This window comes from Gobius niger (assembly GCF_951799975.1).
Source record: "Gobius niger genome assembly, chromosome: 5".
Classification (NCBI taxonomy): domain Eukaryota; kingdom Metazoa; phylum Chordata; class Actinopteri; order Gobiiformes; family Gobiidae; genus Gobius; species Gobius niger.
The window spans coordinates 35,302,668-35,322,502 of record NC_136856.1 but is presented as its reverse complement, the minus strand read 5'-3'; the positions used below and the strand labels follow the sequence as shown (position 1 = coordinate 35,322,502).

The 19,835-nt window shown below is 41.7% G+C and overlaps 1 protein-coding gene across 1 annotated transcript; it reads right to left on the bottom strand.

The window, feature by feature from the left end:
- Positions 1–4,143: 4,143 nt before the first annotated feature.
- Positions 4,144–19,152, bottom strand: LOC306963235 (uncharacterized protein). The gene is made up of 20 exons (XM_079556737.1): positions 19,004–19,152; positions 17,141–17,254; positions 16,903–17,065; positions 16,480–16,672; positions 16,018–16,125; positions 15,185–15,292; positions 14,352–14,459; positions 13,519–13,626; positions 12,686–12,793; positions 11,853–11,960; positions 11,020–11,127; positions 10,187–10,294; positions 9,354–9,461; positions 8,521–8,628; positions 7,591–7,659; positions 5,414–7,394; positions 5,261–5,326; positions 5,071–5,133; positions 4,765–4,884; positions 4,144–4,365 (listed from the first exon to the last, which is right to left on the bottom strand). The coding sequence occupies exons 1-20, from the start codon at positions 19,059–19,061 to the stop codon at positions 4,145–4,147; spliced, it is 4,128 nt and encodes a 1,375-aa protein (XP_079412863.1). The 5' UTR covers positions 19,062–19,152; the 3' UTR covers position 4,144.
- Between the last annotated feature and the right edge of the window lie 683 nt (positions 19,153–19,835).

The window sequence follows — 19,835 nt, the reverse complement described above, 5'->3', positions numbered from 1 at the left end:
TATATATATATATATATATATAAAGGATGAGATACAGACCACAGATGTTAAGACGCGAAAGCTCCTAGCCATGCACGGAGGGTTCCACCCCAAATCCAGCACCCTGAGACTGTACGCTAGCCGTAAGGAAGGAGGCCGAGGACTAGTGAGTGTGAGAGCCACTATCCAGGATGAAACATCCAAGATCCATAAGTACATCAAGGACAAGGCTCCGACAGATGACGTGCTCAGTGAATGTCTCAGACAATGGGGAACAGAAGATGAGGTGCTGGAGGTCCCGTCATGGGAGGACAAGCCCCTACACGGCATGTACCACCGAAACATAACTGAAGTGGCGGATATACAGAAATCCTACCAATGTCTAGACAGAGCCGGACTAAAGGACAGCACAGAGGCACTCATCATGGCTGCACAGGAGCAGGCCTTGAGCACCAGAGCAATAGAGGCCCAGATCTACCACACCAGACAAGACCCCAGGTGTAGACTGTGCAAAGAGGCCAATGAGACAATCCAGCACATAACTGCAGGGTGTAAGATGCTGGCAGGGAAAGCTTACATGAAGCGCCATAACCAAGTGGCTGGTATAGTGTACAGGAACATCTGTGCAGAATATGGGCTGGAAACCCCAAGGTCAAAGTGGGAAAATCCTCCAAAGGTGGTCGAGAATGACCGAGCCAAGATCCTGTGGGACTTCCAGATACAGACGGACAAAATGGTAATGGCGAACCAACCGGACATTGTGGTGGTGGACAAAGAGCAGAGGAAAGCCATTGTGGTCGACATAGCAATACCAAGCGACTTCAACATCAGGAAAAAGGAACACGAGAAACTAGAGAAATACCAGGGGCTCAGAGAAGAGCTGGAGAAAACCTGGAGGGTGAAGGCATCAGTGGTGCCCGTGGTCGTTGGGGCACTCGGGGCAGTGACCCCCAAACTGGAGGAGTGGCTCCAGCAGATCCCAGGAAATACATCAGACATCTCGGTCCAGAAAAGTGCAGTTCTAGGAACAGCAAAGATACTGCGCAGAACCCTCAAGCTCCCAGGCCTCTGGTAGAGGACCCGAGCAGGAGGAAAAAGAGAGACCGCCCGCGGAGGGTGAGGAAGAGTTTTTTTTTTTTTTTTTATATATATACACACACACACGGGCATCTACAGAATGCCCACATAGCTACTTACTATGGTCTATTCACCCCACTAGATACACAATGGGCACATGGCTAATTTAACCTTTTTTATATTTAATGTTTGCAGATGACAAAGACAGGAAAGCCGAACAGCTACTGGAGGGACATCTGTGTGAAGTACGCCCAGGGCCAGTACCGTTTTTCAACGGGCAAAAGGCCAGGGGCCAAGAAATGGAAGAATGCCATTGAAAAAATTGATGCGTGCCCCCTGCAGAGCCATACAAAAGATTTGTTTGGCAGAAGCCTTCAATGCACCTGTGGGTTCGACAAGGTAGGTGAAATGATTTACTAAATGGTTGTTCATTTGCTCTGGTGGTGATTTTGCAGTACTCCCCCTAGCCAGCAGATCTGTCATCAGGCGCTGGGTCCAGTGAGGCAGGCGCTGGGTCCAGTGAGGCAGGCGCTGGGTCCAGTGAGGCAGGCGGAGTTGAGATGGAGGCAGGGCGAGTCCGAGTCAGCACGGAGTTAGGGAGAGGCGGCATGGAGGCCGCTAGAGGACACACTGAGACAAGGAGAGAAGACACAGAGGCAGGGGGAGTCCGAGACCACACAGAGAGACTGAGAGGAGTCACAGAGGCACCTGGAGTCGAAGACAACACAGAGGCAGGGAGAAGAGACAATGAGGCAGGGAGAAGAGACACTGAGGCAGGGAGAAAAGACACTGAGGCAGGGAGAAGAGACACTGAGGCAGGAAGAAGAGACACTGAGGCAGGAGCATCAGCGGCAGTGCAGGGAGTGCAGTGCTACAAGTGCAACCAGCTTGTGGAGGGAGAACATTTTTCAGAGCACCTGCTTGACCACCATACAGAGGAGAAATGTGACACCTGTGGGGCCACGGTACAGGGTGCTGTTGGTCTTCTGAACCACATCCAACAGGTTCACTATGCAGCATTCATTATGCCATCACCGCAAAAGGCAACAGTACTGCCACCAAAGCCAACGCCATCTCTGCTTCCTCCTTCAGGTAGTTCTGCCACGCCACACACTGCAACTCCTCTTAAACCAATTTCCATCAATTGGAAAGGTTTTCTTCCTGAGCAGTTTCGGAGAGCAATCCAGGAAGCAGATCAGGTGTGGATTGCCAAGTGCCTATATGGGCCTACAGGCCAGCTAAAACAAAAAATCCATGCCTGCTGGTATCACCCCCCACTGGAGCCCAAACCATCTCCTCCTGAGCCTGGATGGTACTACCGGCGAAGGCTGTTCATCTGGGCACCGATGAGGATGTGGGGAATTCCTTTAAAATGCCCACAATGTTCCAGAAAAATGAACAGCTCCGGCATCTACAGGAAGGTCAGGGAGGTGATTGACGTGGATTGTCGCTACTACCTAGTGGGAGGGGACTATCCACGTTGCAGCACGTGTTCTGTGCCGATCTGCCCATGGAGCCTGGACATACTCTCCCAGCTGGATGTTTCACACAGGAGCATGTTTCCCGCTGTCCTCACAACACACCTGGCTCTGGATAGGAAATGCATGACTTTCCTGAAGCCGAGGACCAGTGGTAACAGCTCCTCCTACTTCCAGTCGGCAATAGAGGAAGCGCACAGCGAGGAGTGGGCACGTCAGACCATCCGCTACCTCTCGGACTGTGAGCGCCATAAGAAGATGGCTACCTTTGTCCCCTCTGCAGCTACCTATCTTCCTCCACCACCCTTCAAGCCCCTTCCACTGGCTCAGTGGTTTGAGACAGTCCACTCCAACGACATCCTCAGCCATCTTGATGAAATGAAGGGAGTCATCACTTCTACTTTTGGTAGAATTCTTAAGATGGATTCGACAAAGAAGGTTAGGGTTTCAATAGTAAAAAAAACTTGTAAAATTTAACATGTATAATTACAACAAATGTATTTTGTTTACAGATCACCAAGAAGCTGGCTGGTGGAATAGGGGGTATTGCTGCATGGATGACCAACATCGGCAACGAGTTTGGCCAGGTTCTGAACTCTGTTCTGACGACGGGTGAAGGTGCAGGGCTCGAAGAGTTGTGCCAAGGCATCGTTACCCGTTATAAGAATGCAGGCCAAGTTGAACCTGAGGTCATCTATGTCGACCGGGACTGCTGCAACCAGTCAGGTGGGTGAAAATTGCTTCTTTATTAAATATATGTGTCTCTCTCTCTCTCTCTCTCTCTCTCTCTCTCTCTCTCTCTCTCTCTCTCTCTCTCTCGCTCTCGCTCTCGCTCTCGCTCTCGCTCTCGCTCTCGCTCTCTCTCTCGCTCTCTCTCTCTCTCTCTCTCTCTCTCTCTCTCTCTCTTATTCACTCATTCACACACGCACGCACACACACACACACACACACACACACACACACACACACACACATACTTGTTTCCCTGCCTAATGGGGACCAGTTTTCAAATCATCACTTGGGGGCACCACTCTTTCTGGAGCTTCTAGAGTCATAAAAAAAATTTGAGTTCCTCAACATGAAATCGCAAGCTTATACACAACTTCAGATTGCTGAATTGATGAAATAATATCCTGATCATGTGCAGTGGGGACATAAAAAAATACAAGTCAATGTCACTTATAAGGACCGGATTTGCATAAATTTGCATAATTCACACACTTTCAGATTTTACTCGTGGGGAACTTTTTTAAAAAAAAGAATACATTTATTACTAATGACAAAGAATGCACACACTTGTCTGTATAAATGTGCCTTTATTAACTTATGTTGCCAGGCTTGTGAACAGCTTATTTCTTGTTGAAAATAAATTCAACTCTTAAAATAAAGATGGTGATTCAAAAGGTGCAAAAAATGTGTCATTTTTGACAATTTGGAACTACATTGTTAAGCTTTAAAATGTATTTTGTAATCTTAGATCTTGCCATTAGAAAAGGCTGTATTAAACCAAAACATCGTACAAATTCTCCCTTAAACTTTCTTTTGCAACAAGAACTCTGCCCCTTTGCCCCTCCTCCCCTCTACCTGGCCTCCCCTTTATGCTCTCTCCCTTAACAGTGCTTTAGTTTCTTATTGAGAGCTGTACTACGGTTATAAACGAAAAATTTTATGCTTTTCCAGTCACGGTTGATTAGTGCTTCTGGTTCTGCTTTCAAGCATTTTTCGCAGTCACTCTTTGTAGGTACAACACGTGATGTAATGAAGCGCTTCAGATGCTTCTCCACTGCCTGTATCTCAGTCGGCTGCCAGGGACATTTCTTCTGTTTGTTGTCTTTAAGTGGTCACAAAAAAAGAAATGGTTTAGAGAGCATTCAGTGTTTCCATTCCTATCTGTATTCAGAAAATGTATAGATGCATGAAGGTTAAAGCCACACGGTGGAACATTTCAGGTTACACGTTCCTACTGTATATCACAAGAGTAACTGATAGAGATAGAGAGAGATGATAGGGCTAGATAGAGAGCTAGAGAGAGATGATAGAGCTAGATAGAAAGCTAGACAGAGAGAGCTAGAGAGATAGGGCAAGACATATAGAGATGATAGAGAGATAGATAAATATACAGATAAACATGCATACTACATACATGCATACACTATTTCAGTGTGTTGTTTCTGAATGCATGTTTGATGGTATAATTGATAGCAGACATAAAGAGGAGCAACAAGTTCACCTTTCCAAGAAGACAGTGTAGCACTGGCACTTGAGGAAATCTTTTCTGACGATGATTTTCGTTTCTTAGGTGGTGGCGGAACATGTCCGGTAGGAGAAAGTGCGACCTGTTCTACTGGTTCTGTGTGAAATAATGAAAATGTTAGTTCAACATCTTTTGAAAGATCGAGAGTACCATTAAAAACTGAATAATACACAATTCATGTATCAGAAGCATTTTCCATATAAGCTCAGACTTTTATACCTACAAATATTGAACAAAAACTGTAACAAAAAACACAAAGTTATTTAGTGTAGTAATACAAACCATCAATTGCCGGAAAACGGTGTCCATCTTTGTCCCCATCTTCTTGCTCAGAGTCAACTTTTTCTGTGAAGGTTTAGCGTACATCAGTGGACTATACATTTTCTGAACCCACATTTTTATAGTACAAGTATATAAATCATGCAAACACCAGCACAGTAAAGTAATAGTTAATCTGGGTAGTAATACATACCATAAGTAGTTGAAGGATAGTGTCTCTCTTCGATCTCCTCATTTTCCTCCTCAATGGCAACTTTTTCTGTAGGAGTACAGCAAGCACATCATAACCGTTGATTACAATTGCTTGTAAGCCCATGGTATAAAAATGGACAATAAAATAACATACCATCAGGATCTATTCTAATCTCATCCAGGTTTTTCCCATGGAATTGAGACATTCTTCCTTGTTCAAGAGCCATTAGCACTTTGCTTATTTTAGCCAGCTGCAATGTCTTTTCAGGGAGTCTGTAAAACTCACGATGGATCCTTATATCATGTCCGAGAAAATTAGCCAGTTGGTCCATCTCTGTGTCTGTCATATTCAGTACTGTAGAGAGAGTTGCAGCATGCTTTCTCAGCTTTGTCGATGTTAGAGCTTCTGGACATTTTGCACCACACATTCTGGAAAATACACGAAGGCAGTCTGACCCTCTCAAGTGAGACATTGCATCTGGTCTAGCAAACATATGTATGTTCTCTTTCAAAACGCCGCAAGTCTCTCTCTGGTTGACAAGGAGATCCAAGGCATTCAGAACTTTAGGAGTCAGAAGAATTGGAACAGGCCGGCCACGCTTGCCTCTGGTAATGACTCTGGTGAAGTGTCTGCAGAGTTTTTTCTCCACTTCCGAAAGAGCCCAGTCCACATCATTATGTGGATCTGAAGTGTCTCTGGTCAAAAATGCAGTCAAGGGCATGGCTGACACTTCCCCTTCTCTGCGCCGGTTGAAGAGAATCATCTGGGCAAGACATACCTTGGCTAACTCCATCCATGCTTTTGTAGAAGGACTTTCAGACAGCGTGTTGAACCACTCATCTTGCTGTTGACCCAAGTATGCATGCAATTTTTGAACGTCATCAGTGAAAGGCATTAGTGCTGGGACATTCCATTTGGCTTCTCTGATGTTTCTTAATGCTGTAGCTGAGATGAGCTCATTCCACTTGTTCTGATGTATCTCTAAAAAGTCACTTGCATTCTTCACACGCTGCTGGTCATTCGAAATTAAACCTTGTGCTTTTAGGAGTTTGCTCACTTTCACTAAGGAATTTCCTAGCTTATTAGCAAGGGATGGGATCATGAACTTGTCATTTCCACTGTCATAGCCACATGTGTACTTGACAGCTTTCACAGTCTCTATGTACTTTTTTGGATTGACACAATCTTCCAGAGTTTGCAAAGAGGTGACTCTTCTAGCATTGTAAACCAACCTTGCCAATTCTCGCATCTTTTCCCGCACGCACTGTTTGTTCTTGGCTGAAAGCCCACCTTTATTCAGCAAGTGCTGCCCAATTTCAGTAATTACGTTGTCATTTTTTATTATGTCAGTAATTGGACCAGGATTCATGACACTGATAACGTCCCACAGTTGTTTGGTCATGTTTGAAGGCACAGGCCCAGTGTAGGTGCACATGGACTGGATACGGTTTTTTCCTGGTTTCGGATGAACGGACTGTGGTTTTAGCTTACAATTACGGATGTGTCTCCAGAGAACCTTTCTTGTAAAGAGTGCCTGACAGTATGCACAATGCATGAAATCTTCACCTTGCAGGTTTTTCTGTGGTCGTTTAAATGGAACTAATTCTCCTGATCCAGATACCATAACAGCGGCATTGTGGGCATAGTTGCCTTTATTGCGAATATAGGCAAGGTGGAATTTTCTCTCTTTTGATCGCTTTGGAAAGCTTAGAGCACGGGCCACATCAGATTTATTTGCATGTGATATTTCTAGATGCCTTGCCATTTTTGCATAAGGCTTAGAACAGAACAAGCAATAATGTCTTTTGTCGTAGATTCTTTGTCCACCCTTTTTCTTGTATGCGCTAACAACAATACCTACAGTGTCTTGACTTGAACTGGGTTCAACTGTAGCGGATGTTTCAGCTGAAAGACTGTGCATCATGTCTGAAGTAGTGGAGTCACATTCAAGATCGTTTGCAGGGTGCGGTTCATTGAGATTCAGTTCATTATAAAATCGGAGTCTAGATTTGTTTTGTGTTGTATGGGAATCACTATCACTTTCGGAACCAGATGTGGTATCTGGAACATAACTGTCTGAACTATCCGTGGAATCAAACAGCTCATCCGAGTCGAGATGATTTATGTCTTTCATCTGAACAAAACAAGAAAAACAACATGTAAAGAACAAAGAATGGTAGAAATATGTAACAACAAAAAGACAAATTAAAAAACTTAGAAAAAAAAACAGATCAGAATGCAATGCAGTAAAAAAGGAATTACAAAATGAACCAAAAGACATATAGGAAAAGAAAGATTTATAAAATGGTACATATATTAATGGGACTTACTATGACACTTTTTGTCCTCCTTAGTTTAGGGACAGAATCACTTTTCTCATATGTGGGCTGTGTAAGAATCTGTAAACAAAAACTAGTATGAACAAAAGACAACACAAAAAACCTGCAAGCTAATGGGGACCTGCATACCGTGCCATTAATTATTGTGAACAACGGAACTAAATACACACTGGGGCTTTAAGTGGACGATATTATGTCTGAATGTGTCCCGATCAAACAAACCCTTCAAACACTTCCTTACATAGTAATACCAGTGGATCATGAAGCATAATTTGACAACTACAGTTATAAAATTATAATAATACTGAAATGTACCACCAAGCCTGGATTTCAATCAAATCAGGGTTTTCTAAACTAGACTTCCTTTGGACTAAAGTCTGTCTGAATTTTGTCTAAGCCATGCCTACTGCAGAAAATACCTAGCTTACAGCCATTACTAAAGCACAATGATCACAAATGAAAATCAACAGAACCACCTGAAAAGGCCCAAGGACTACCAGTGGTACACAAAGCATAGTTTGACAACTACAGATGTAAAACTAACTCCTGTTTGCACTCACACACATCTAGGGTCAGGGACATGTCACATGAGGATGTTCACACACTATTCCATTCCTTCTGTATGGGGACGGTTAACTGGACTTTCACACAAGATTCAACTCAACAGCAGTCACTCCAAGTGCCTCATGGGGACATCGTGAGGGTACATTTGAAAGAAACCTCTAAGTAAAAAGTCCTTGTCCACCATGACCAAAAAAGGCTCCAAATATTCACCTTGCACTACCCCACTAACTGAACATAGTTAAATGAACTACAAATACAAAAAATATACTTAATTGTCAACAAATGTTTAAAAAGATTTCTCAGAACTGACCAAGAGAGCCTCTGGTCTTTTGTAATGATTGATAAACATGATCCTACCTTTTTCTTAGAGGCATTTCCGTCAAAGGATGCATTATTGCAGGACTCGGGCAGGTCAGAATGATCGACAACGTCTGGAGTTGTGCCATCTGCCGTCACGTGGGTCATCTGTGGGAGACAAAAGGTTTAAGACTTTACAATAGAACACAACTAAAATAATCACTGTCTAAAACAGTGCTCCTCCAACTTTTCAGACCAAGCACCATCTTATGAAAAACTGAAATGTACCACCAAGCCTGGACTACAATCAAATCAGGGTTTTCTAAACTAGACTTCCTTTGGAATAAAGTCTGTCTGAATTTTGTCTAAGCCATGTCTACTGCAGAAACTCCTTGTTTACAGCCATTACTAAAGCACAATGATCACAAATGAAAATCAATAGAACCACCTGAAAAGGCCCAAGGACTACCAGTGGTACACAAAGCATAGTTTGACAACTACAGATGTAAAACTAACTCCTGTTTGCACTCACACACATCTAGGGTCAGGGACATGTCACATGAGGACGTTCACACACTATTACATTCCTTCTGTATGGGGACGGTTAACTGGACTTTCACACAAGATTCAACTCAACAGCAGTCACTACAAGTGCCTTATGGGGACATCGTGAGGGTACATTTGAAAGAAACCTCTAAGTAAAAAGTCCTTGCCCACCATGACCAAAAAAGGCTCCAAAAATTCACCTTGCACTACCCCACTAACTGAACATAGTTAAATGAACTACAAATACAAAAAATATACTTAATTGTCAACAAATGTTTAAAAAGATTTCTCAGAACTGACCAAGAGAGCCTCTGGTCTTTTGTAATGACTGATAAACATGATCCTACCTTTTTCTTAGAGGCATTTCCGTCAAAGGATGCATTATTGCAGGACTCGGGCAGGTCAGAATGATCGACAACGTCTGGAGTTGTGCCATCTGCCGTCACGTGGGTCATCTGTGGGAGACAAAAGGTTTAAGACTTTACAATAGAACACAACTAAAATAATCACTGTCTAAAACAGTGCTCCTCCAACTTTTCAGACCAAGCACCATCTGATGAAAAACTGAAATGTACCACCAAGCCTGGACTACAATCAAATCAGGGTTTTCACGACTAGACTTCCTTTGGAATAAAGTCTGTCTGAATTTTGTCTAAGCCATGTCTACTGCAGAAACTCCTTGTCTACAGCCATTACTAAAGCACAATGATCACAAATGAAAATCAATAGAACCACCTGAAAAGGCCCAAGGACTACCAGTGGTACACAAAGCATAGTTTGACAACTACAGATGTAAAACTAACTCCTGTTTGCACTCACACACATCTAGGGTCAGGGACATGTCACATGAGGACGTTCACACACTATTCCATTCCTTCTGTATGGGGACGGTTAACTGGACTTTCACACAAGATTCAACTCAACAGCAGTCACTCCAAGTGCCTTATGGGGACATCGTGAGGGTACATTTGAAAGAAACCTCTAAGTAAAAAGTCCTTGTCCACCATGACCAAAAAAGGCTCCAAACATTCACCTTGCACTACCCCACTAACTGAACATGGTTAAATGAACTACAAATACAAAAAATATACTTAATTGTCAACAAATGTTTAAAAAGATTTCTCAGAACTGACCAAGAGAGCCTCTGGTCTTTTGTAATGACTGATAAACATGATCCTACCTTTTTCTTAGAGGCATTTCTGTCAAAGGATGCATTACTGCAGGACTCGGGCAGGTCAGAATGATCGACAACGTCTGGAGTTGTGCCATCTGCCGTCACGTGGGTCATCTGTGGGAGACAAAAGGTTTAAGACTTTACAATAGAATACAACTAAAATAATCACTGTCTAAAACAGTGCTCCTCCAACTTTTCAGACCAAGCACCATCTTATGAAAAACTGAAATGTACCACCAAGCCTGGACTACAATCAAATCAGGGTTTTCTAAACTAGACTTCCTTTGGAATAAAGTCTGTCTGAATTTTGTCTAAGCCATGTCTACTGCAGAAACTCCTTGTTTACAGCCATTACTAAAGCATAATGATCACAAATGAAAATCAATAGAACCACCTGAAAAGGCCCAAGGACTACCAGTGGTACACAAAGCATAGTTTGACAACTACAGATGTAAAACTAACTCCTGTTTGCACTCACACACATCTAGGGTCAGGGACATGTCACATGAGGACGTTCACACACTATTACATTCCTTCTGTATGGGGACGGTTAACTGGACTTTCACACAAGATTCAACTCAACAGCAGTCACTCCAAGTGCCTCATGGGGACATCGTGAGGGTACATTTGAAAGAAACCTCTAAGTAAAAAGTCCTCGTCCACCATGACCAAAAAAGGCTCCAAACATTCACCTTGCACTACCCCACTAACTGAACATGGTTAAATGAACTACAAATACAAAAAATATACTTAATTGTCAACAAATGTTTAAAAAGATTTCTCAGAACTGACCAAGAGAGCCTCTGGTCTTTTGTAATGACTGATAAACATGATCCTACCTTTTTCTTAGAGGCATTTCCGTCAAAGGATGCATTATTGCAGGACTCGGGCAGGTCAGAATGATCGACAACGTCTGGAGTTGTGCCATCTGCCGTCACGTGGGTCATCTGTGGGAGACAAAAGGTTTAAGACTTTACAATAGAATACAACTAAAATAATCACTGTCTAAAACAGTGCTCCTCCAACTTTTCAGACCAAGCACCATCTTATGAAAAACTGAAATGTACCACCAAGCCTGGACTACAATCAAATCAGGGTTTTCACGACTAGACTTCCTTTGGAATAAAGTCTGTCTGAATTTTGTCTAAGCCATGTCTACTGCAGAAACTCCTTGTTTACAGCCATTACTAAAGCACAATGATCACAAATGAAAATCAATAGAACCACCTGAAAAGGCCCAAGGACTACCAGTGGTACACAAAGCATAGTTTGACAACTACAGATGTAAAACTAACTCCTGTTTGCACTCACACACATCTAGGGTCAGGGACATGTCACATGAGGACGTTCACACACTATTACATTCCTTCTGTATGGGGACGGTTAACTGGACTTTCACACAAGATTCAACTCAACAGCAGTCACTCCAAGTGCCTTATGGGGACATCGTGAGGGTACATTTGAAAGAAACCTCTAAGTAAAAAGTCCTTGCCCACCATGACCAAAAAAGGCTCCAAAAATTCACCTTGCACTACCCCACTAACTGAACATAGTTAAATGAACTACAAATACAAAAAATATACTTAATTGTCAACAAATGTTTAAAAAGATTTCTCAGAACTGACCAAGAGAGCCTCTGGTCTTTTGTAATGACTGATAAACATGATCCTACCTTTTTCTTAGAGGCATTTCCGTCAAAGGATGCATTATTGCAGGACTCGGGCAGGTCAGAATGATCGACAACGTCTGGAGTTGTGCCATCTGCCGTCACGTGGGTCATCTGTGGGAGACAAAAGGTTTAAGACTTTACAATAGAACACAACTAAAATAATCACAGTCTAAAACAGTGCTCCTCCAACTTTTCAGACCAAGCACCATCTTATGAAAAACTGAAATGTACCACCAAGCCTGGACTACAATCAAATCAGGGTTTTCACGACTAGACTTCCTTTGGAATAAAGTCTGTCTGAATTTTGTCTAAGCCATGTCTACTGCAGAAACTCCTTGTCTACAGCCATTACTAAAGCACAATGATCACAAATGAAAATCAATAGAACCACCTGAAAAGGCCCAAGGACTACCAGTGGTACACAAAGCATAGTTTGACAACTACAGATGTAAAACTAACTCCTGTTTGCACTCACACACATCTAGGGTCAGGGACATGTCACATGAGGACGTTCACACACTATTACATTCCTTCTGTATGGGGACGGTTAACTGGACTTTCACACAAGATTCAACTCAACAGCAGTCACTCCAAGTGCCTTATGGGGACATCGTGAGGGTACATTTGAAAGAAACCTCTAAGTAAAAAGTCCTTGTCCACCATGACCAAAAAAGGCTCCAAACATTCACCTTGCACTACCCCACTAACTGAACATGGTTAAATGAACTACAAATACAAAAAATATACTTAATTGTCAACAAATGTTTAAAAAGATTTCTCAGAACTGACCAAGAGAGCCTCTGGTCTTTTGTAATGACTGATAAACATGATCCTACCTTTTTCTTAGAGGCATTTCTGTCAAAGGATGCATTACTGCAGGACTCGGGCAGGTCAGAATGATCGACAACGTCTGGAGTTGTGCCATCTGCCGTCACGTGGGTCATCTGTGGGAGACAAAAGGTTTAAGACTTTACAATAGAATACAACTAAAATAATCACTGTCTAAAACAGTGCTCCTCCAACTTTTCAGACCAAGCACCATCTTATGAAAAACTGAAATGTACCACCAAGCCTGGACTACAATCAAATCAGGGTTTTCACGACTAGACTTCCTTTGGAATAAAGTCTGTCTGAATTTTGTCTAAGCCATGTCTACTGCAGAAACTCCTTGTTTACAGCCATTACTAAAGCACAATGATCACAAATGAAAATCAATAGAACCACCTGAAAAGGCCCAAGGACTACCAGTGGTACACAAAGCATAGTTTGACAACTACAGATGTAAAACTAACTCCTGTTTGCACTCACACACATCTAGGGTCAGGGACATGTCACATGAGGACGTTCACACACTATTACATTCCTTCTGTATGGGGACGGTTAACTGGACTTTCACACAAGATTCAACTCAACAGCAGTCACTCCAAGTGCCTTATGGGGACATCGTGAGGTTACATTTGAAAGAAACCTCTAAGTAAAAAGTCCTTGCCCACCATGACCAAAAAAGGCTCCAAAAATTCACCTTGCACTACCCCACTAACTGAACATGGTTAAATGAACTACAAATACAAAAAATATACTTAATTGTCAACAAATGTTTAAAAAGATTTCTCAGAACTGACCAAGAGAGCCTCTGGTCTTTTGTAATGACTGATAAACATGATCCTACCTTTTTCTTAGAGGCATTTCCGTCAAAGGATGCATTATTGCAGGACTCGGGCAGGTCAGAATGATCGACAACGTCTGGAGTTGTGCCATCTGCCGTCACGTGGGTCATCTGTGGGAGACAAAAGGTTTAAGACTTTACAATAGAACACAACTAAAATAATCACTGTCTAAAACAGTGCTCCTCCAACTTTTCAGACCAAGCACCATCTTATGAAAAACTGAAATGTACCACCAAGCCTGGACTACAATCAAATCAGGGTTTTCTAAACTAGACTTCCTTTGGAATAAAGTCTGTCTGAATTTTGTCTAAGCCATGTCTACTGCAGAAACTCCTTGTTTACAGCCATTACTAAAGCACAATGATCACAAATGAAAATCAATAGAACCACCTGAAAAGGCCCAAGGACTACCAGTGGTACACAACGCATAGTTTGACAACTACAGATGTAAAACTAACTCCTGTTTGCACTCACACACATCTAGGGTCAGGGACATGTCACATGAGGACGTTCACACACTATTACATTCCTTCTGTATGGGGACGGTTAACTGGACTTTCACACAAGATTCAACTCAACAGCAGTCACTCCAAGTGCCTTATGGGGACATCGTGAGGGTACATTTGAAAGAAACCTCTAAGTAAAAAGTCCTTGCCCACCATGACCAAAAAAGGCTCCAAATATTCACCTTGCACTACCCCACTAACTGAACATAGTTAAATGAACTACAAATACAAAAAATATACTTAATTGTCAACAAATGTTTAAAAAGATTTCTCAGAACTGACCAAGAGAGCCTCTGGTCTTTTGTAATGACTGATAAACATGATCCTACCTTTTTCTTAGAGGCATTTCCGTCAAAGGATGCATTATTGCAGGACTCGGGCAGGTCAGAATGATCGACAACGTCTGGAGTTGTGCCATCTGCCGTCACGTGGGTCATCTGTGGGAGACAAAAGGTTTAAGACTTTACAATAGAATACAACTAAAATAATCACTGTCTAAAACAGTGCTCCTCCAACTTTTCAGACCAAGCACCATCTTATGAAAAACTGAAATGTACCACCAAGCCTGGACTACAATCAAATCAGGGTTTTCACGACTAGACTTCCTTTGGAATAAAGTCTGTCTGAATTTTGTCTAAGCCATGTCTACTGCAGAAACTCCTTGTCTACAGCCATTACTAAAGCACAATGATCACAAATTAAAATCAATAGAACCACCTGAAAAGGCCCAAGGACTACCAGTGGTACACAAAGCATAGTTTGACAACTACAGATGTAAAACTAACTCCTGTTTGCACTCACACACATCTAGGGTCAGGGACATGTCACATGAGGACGTTCACACACTATTCCATTCCTTCTGTATGGGGACGGTTAACTGGACTTTCACACAAGATTCAACTCAACAGCAGTCACTCCAAGTGCCTTATGGGGACATCGTGAGGGTACATTTGAAAGAAACCTCTAAGTAAAAAGTCCTTGCCCACCATGACCAAAAAAGGCTCCAAATATTCACCTTGCACTACCCCACTAACTGAACATAGTTAAATGAACTACAAATACAAAAAATATACTTAATTGTCAACAAATGTTTAAAAAGATTTCTCAGAACTGACCAAGAGAGCCTCTGGTCTTTTGTAATGACTGATAAACATGATCCTACCTTTTTCTTAGAGGCATTTCCGTCAAAGGATGCATTATTGCAGGACTCGGGCAGGTCAGAATGATCGACAACGTCTGGAGTTGTGCCATCTGCCGTCACGTGGGTCATCTGTGGGAGACAAAAGGTTTAAGACTTTACAATAGAATACAACTAAAATAATCACTGTCTAAAACAGTGCTCCTCCAACTTTTCAGACCAAGCACCATCTTATGAAAAACTGAAATGTACCACCAAGCCTGGACTACAATCAAATCAGGGTTTTCTAAACTAGACTTCCTTTGGAATAAAGTCTGTCTGAATTTTGTCTAAGCCATGTCTACTGCAGAAACTCCTTGTTTACAGCCATTACTAAAGCACAATGATCACAAATGAAAATCAATAGAACCACCTGAAAAGGCCCAAGGACTACCAGTGGTACACAAAGCATAGTTTGACAACTACAGATGTAAAACTAACTCCTGTTTGCACTCACACACATCTAGGGTCAGGGACATGTCACATGAGGACGTTCACACACTATTACATTCCTTCTGTATGGGGACGGTTAACTGGACTTTCACACAAGATTCAACTCAACAGCAGTCACTCCAAGTGCCTTATGGGGACATCGTGAGGGTACATTTGAAAGAAACCTCTAAGTAAAAAGTCCTCGTCCACCATGACCAAAAAAAGGCTCCAAACATTCACCTTGCACTACCCCACTAACTGAACATAGTTAAATGAACTACAAATACAAAAAATATACTTAATTGTCAACAAATGTTAAAAAGATTTCTGAGAACTGACCAAGAGAGCCTCTGGTCTTTTGTAATGACTGATAAACATGAGCCTACCTTTTTCTTAGAGGCATTTCTGTCAAAGGATACATTATTGCAGGACTCAGGCAGGTCAGAATGATCGAGAACATCTGGACTTGTGCCATCTGCCGTCACGTGGGTCATCTGTGGGAGAATAGAACACAACTAAATCAAATAAAAAAATAATCACTGTAAATCACCAAAACAGTGCTCCTCCAACTTTTCAGACAAAGCACCATCTCATGAAATACTGAAATGTACCACCAAGCCTAGATTACTAAACTAGACTTCCTTTGGACTAAAGTCTGTCTGAATTTTGTCTAAGCCATGTCTATAGTCAGGGACATGTCACTTGAGGACAAAATTACATTCTGTCTTCATGGAGACCAAACAAACAAACTTTTAAACAAGATTAAACTCAATAGCAGTAACTGAAAGGATGTTTTTCGTATCAGTTCAGCAATAAGCAATTCTTTTGATTATGTGTTTGCTACATACTTTTTCTCTCCATGTGCAGTCGTCTCCTCCATAATCGTATGTAATTTCTTCTCCTTCTTTTATGTCTCGTAATGCAAACAGACACAAGTGTGGCTTCCCATCAACGTCAATTCTTTTCATTCTACAATTTGGGTGGATGTGGTCATCATTAACAATACGTCCAAATGTGCCATCTTCTATCGAGGCATCAATGCTAAAAAGATATAAATAAAAAGGTTTTAAACACAAATATAGACAGTGTTAACGCTGCAATGTTCTATAGAATATTCAGTGCTACAATCACCAAGTTTACATACACAAACCTTACCTCCTTACCAGTTAAATAAGGCTACATGAGTGATAACTTTTTCAGCGTATAATATCCAGTTTGTTTACTTACTGGATATTACAGAATATAATTTTTTTTGAATCGTGAATTCTTACCCCCAAGATTTCCCTCTCCACCTAAATTCGAACAGGAACACGGCACAGGATGGATGGTAGACTCTCCTCCGCCTTTCTAGTTCTGTGCAATCAATTACATCTCCTCGATACTCCACAACAAATTCTCCTTTGCCAAAAGTGCCTTTTGTAAATAGACCCCGTCCTGAATATAAAGCAAACTTTTTATATATTTTTGTTTCCATAAATTATATAAATTGACAACTGCCAACCAACATACCTTTTACTGGATCAATGAACTTGATGTCCAATTTGGTTTTGTCACACTTGTTAATGACATGATGCAAGGCATCTTTTTCTGGGCTAATTCGTGGTGCCATTAATTTACCTAAAACTGAAACAACAGAATGCATAGTTTTGATTACACTAATATTACATTATAGATGTAGATGTCCTTACTTTTTTAAATATCAGAACTTTCATAATATAGTATTTTTTTACGATAACATCACTAATAATCAGGAGTCAAACCTTTATAATCAACCATTAATCAATACTTATGAAATATTTTTAGCAAGTACTTCAGTATGTTTAATTTTTCCTTTCTACTACTAAAATATTTATGCCATTCACTCACTTCTGAATGTACTGACATCACATACTTATACCAATGAAACTTAAATGCAAACTACTTCTTATTAAGTATTGCTGCTATGGGCAACTTCTATTCCAAAGAAAGCTCTAATTATGTAATTCAGTCCCTACATGTGTACTGAAAAGACATTTGTTTTCTTGCTGAAAGTACCACTAGCAGGTAACATTAGCCACGTGCTGTTTGGTAGAATCTATCGTCCGAGCTAATTGCTAATGCTAACAGTTTATACATTAAAACCACAGCTAATCTCGCTTCATATGAACACTGTGCAAAGTAAATCTCTGAATCATAACCAATTACACGTTTGGTTCGTTTTGCATGAGTAGTGAACAGATGCAGCCCTCTAGTTTACCAGGAAAGAGTCACATCTGTTAGCCTGTTAGCTCCGACATTAGCCTGTTAGCAGTGAACGGAGCCAACAGGCTAACGCTAATCACAGCTAATTTTAAAGCTCACATACAAACCCGTGCGGAAAAAATATAAAAGTCAACAAGTGTTTTTAGTGTCAAATACCCTGGTTTGGTCACTGTCCGTTCCACACTCACCTGCATCACCACAGCTTGTGGATCTTTTTCCTTGGCCGGCATCTACTCCACCCTCTCTCTCTCTCTGCCTAGCTCTCCCTGTCCACCATGACCTTGCCATGAGTCTCTGTAGGCCACGCAGCCTGCTCATGGTATTGCTGGGTTTCAGGTGACATCACTCATTCTATAGGCCAATAATATAATATTACATAGAGGCAAAATAATTTTGTTTTTGAGGAAATGTTTGGTCTTGTACAGAGAGATCATGGATCCAGTGACTGATATTAACCTCTTAACACCCACCTGATCCGAGCACATTTTCTCCAGTTTGGTCTTACCTTTATCTAAAAGCTTATTGAAAAAGTGTCAAAAAAGCACACCAAAAAAGTGACAACAACGCGAGGAAAAATGCTAGCTCAGTTTTGTTGGTCTTAGCTTTCAAATGAGGCGTTACTCTGGCCTAGAGGCTGTAAACTCCAGGTAAGAGGCTTTAGATTTGGGTAACGCCAAGCTGGTTAAAATGTGCCCGGTTAAGGCGGGGGGTAAGAGGTTAATGAACATTTTTGTAATTCATACATTTACTTTTTAGATACAACTTGTGAAAGTGTAATAATAGGAAAAACTAGCTCCTGCCCCCCACTGAGTCCCGTGACATCATCACATTGTCGAACGTGCAACCCAGCAATAATATTATTTATATGTATCGCTAATATTTAAACATTATTGTAATTGTGGAAAGTCGCCAAACATTGTGCTATATTTAGCCTTGATAGCCCCTTAGTACTAAGCTAGCTAGCTAGTAAAAAACTAAATTTAAATATTATTTGCTCTAATATTCTGAGTACATTATAATAAAAATACAATAACAATAATCAGTTTCAGGTCATATAGCCTACGTTAATTAGCACTAACTTGGTTGCTATTAAATAACATATACCATATTTGCTCTTAAAATTATGCTTACCTGCCTGTTGCATTTGAAGTTGTTGCTGAAATCCGTCGATTGCAAGATCATTCCACATGGGGACCAGGAAGTGGGCGGTACCTGACCATCTATGGAAAATGTGTGTGTGGAAACCAATGTGTCCTACCAGTCATTACCACTAGGGGTGCCAATGAGCAATTCCTACACACACATTTAACGTGACTTCTGAGCCAAAGCTGAAACTTTGCCCAGCACCTTCAAACAGTTCCCCCATTCATCTAAAGTGGTTTTCCTTATGGGGACCTGATTTTTGGTCCCCATAGGGGAAGAGGTCCCCATGACGTGACTGTGTATACAGATCTCAGTCCCCACAACGTGATGAATACAAGAACACACACACACACACACACACACACACACACACACACACACACACACACACACACACACACACATACTGTTAGAATAATTTGTATTAAATGTGTTTTTGTATGTAATTAACAATGCTTGTTTTTCACAGGTGTGTCTTCAGTGACCAAGCTCTTCCACCCATGGAGGTCCGCAGTGCGCTTGGACAGTTTCCATTTTATGAGGCGCTTCAACTGTGGCCTCACTACAGAACACCACCCTCTATATGGCACCTTTTGTGCCAAGCTGTCATCCTGTATTTTTGAATGGGACCAGGAGGATGTGCAACGCCTGAAGGAGGCCAAGAGAGAGGAGTGGAAGAGCAGCCACAGTGGACTTGCTCCCACTGAAGAACAGCTTATGGCCACCATCAGCCCAGGGGAACTGAAGAGACACTGCAGGAGGAGGATGCGTGGAGTGGAGGAGATACGGCGTATGATTTCAGGGCTGCTGGAATCGGTGT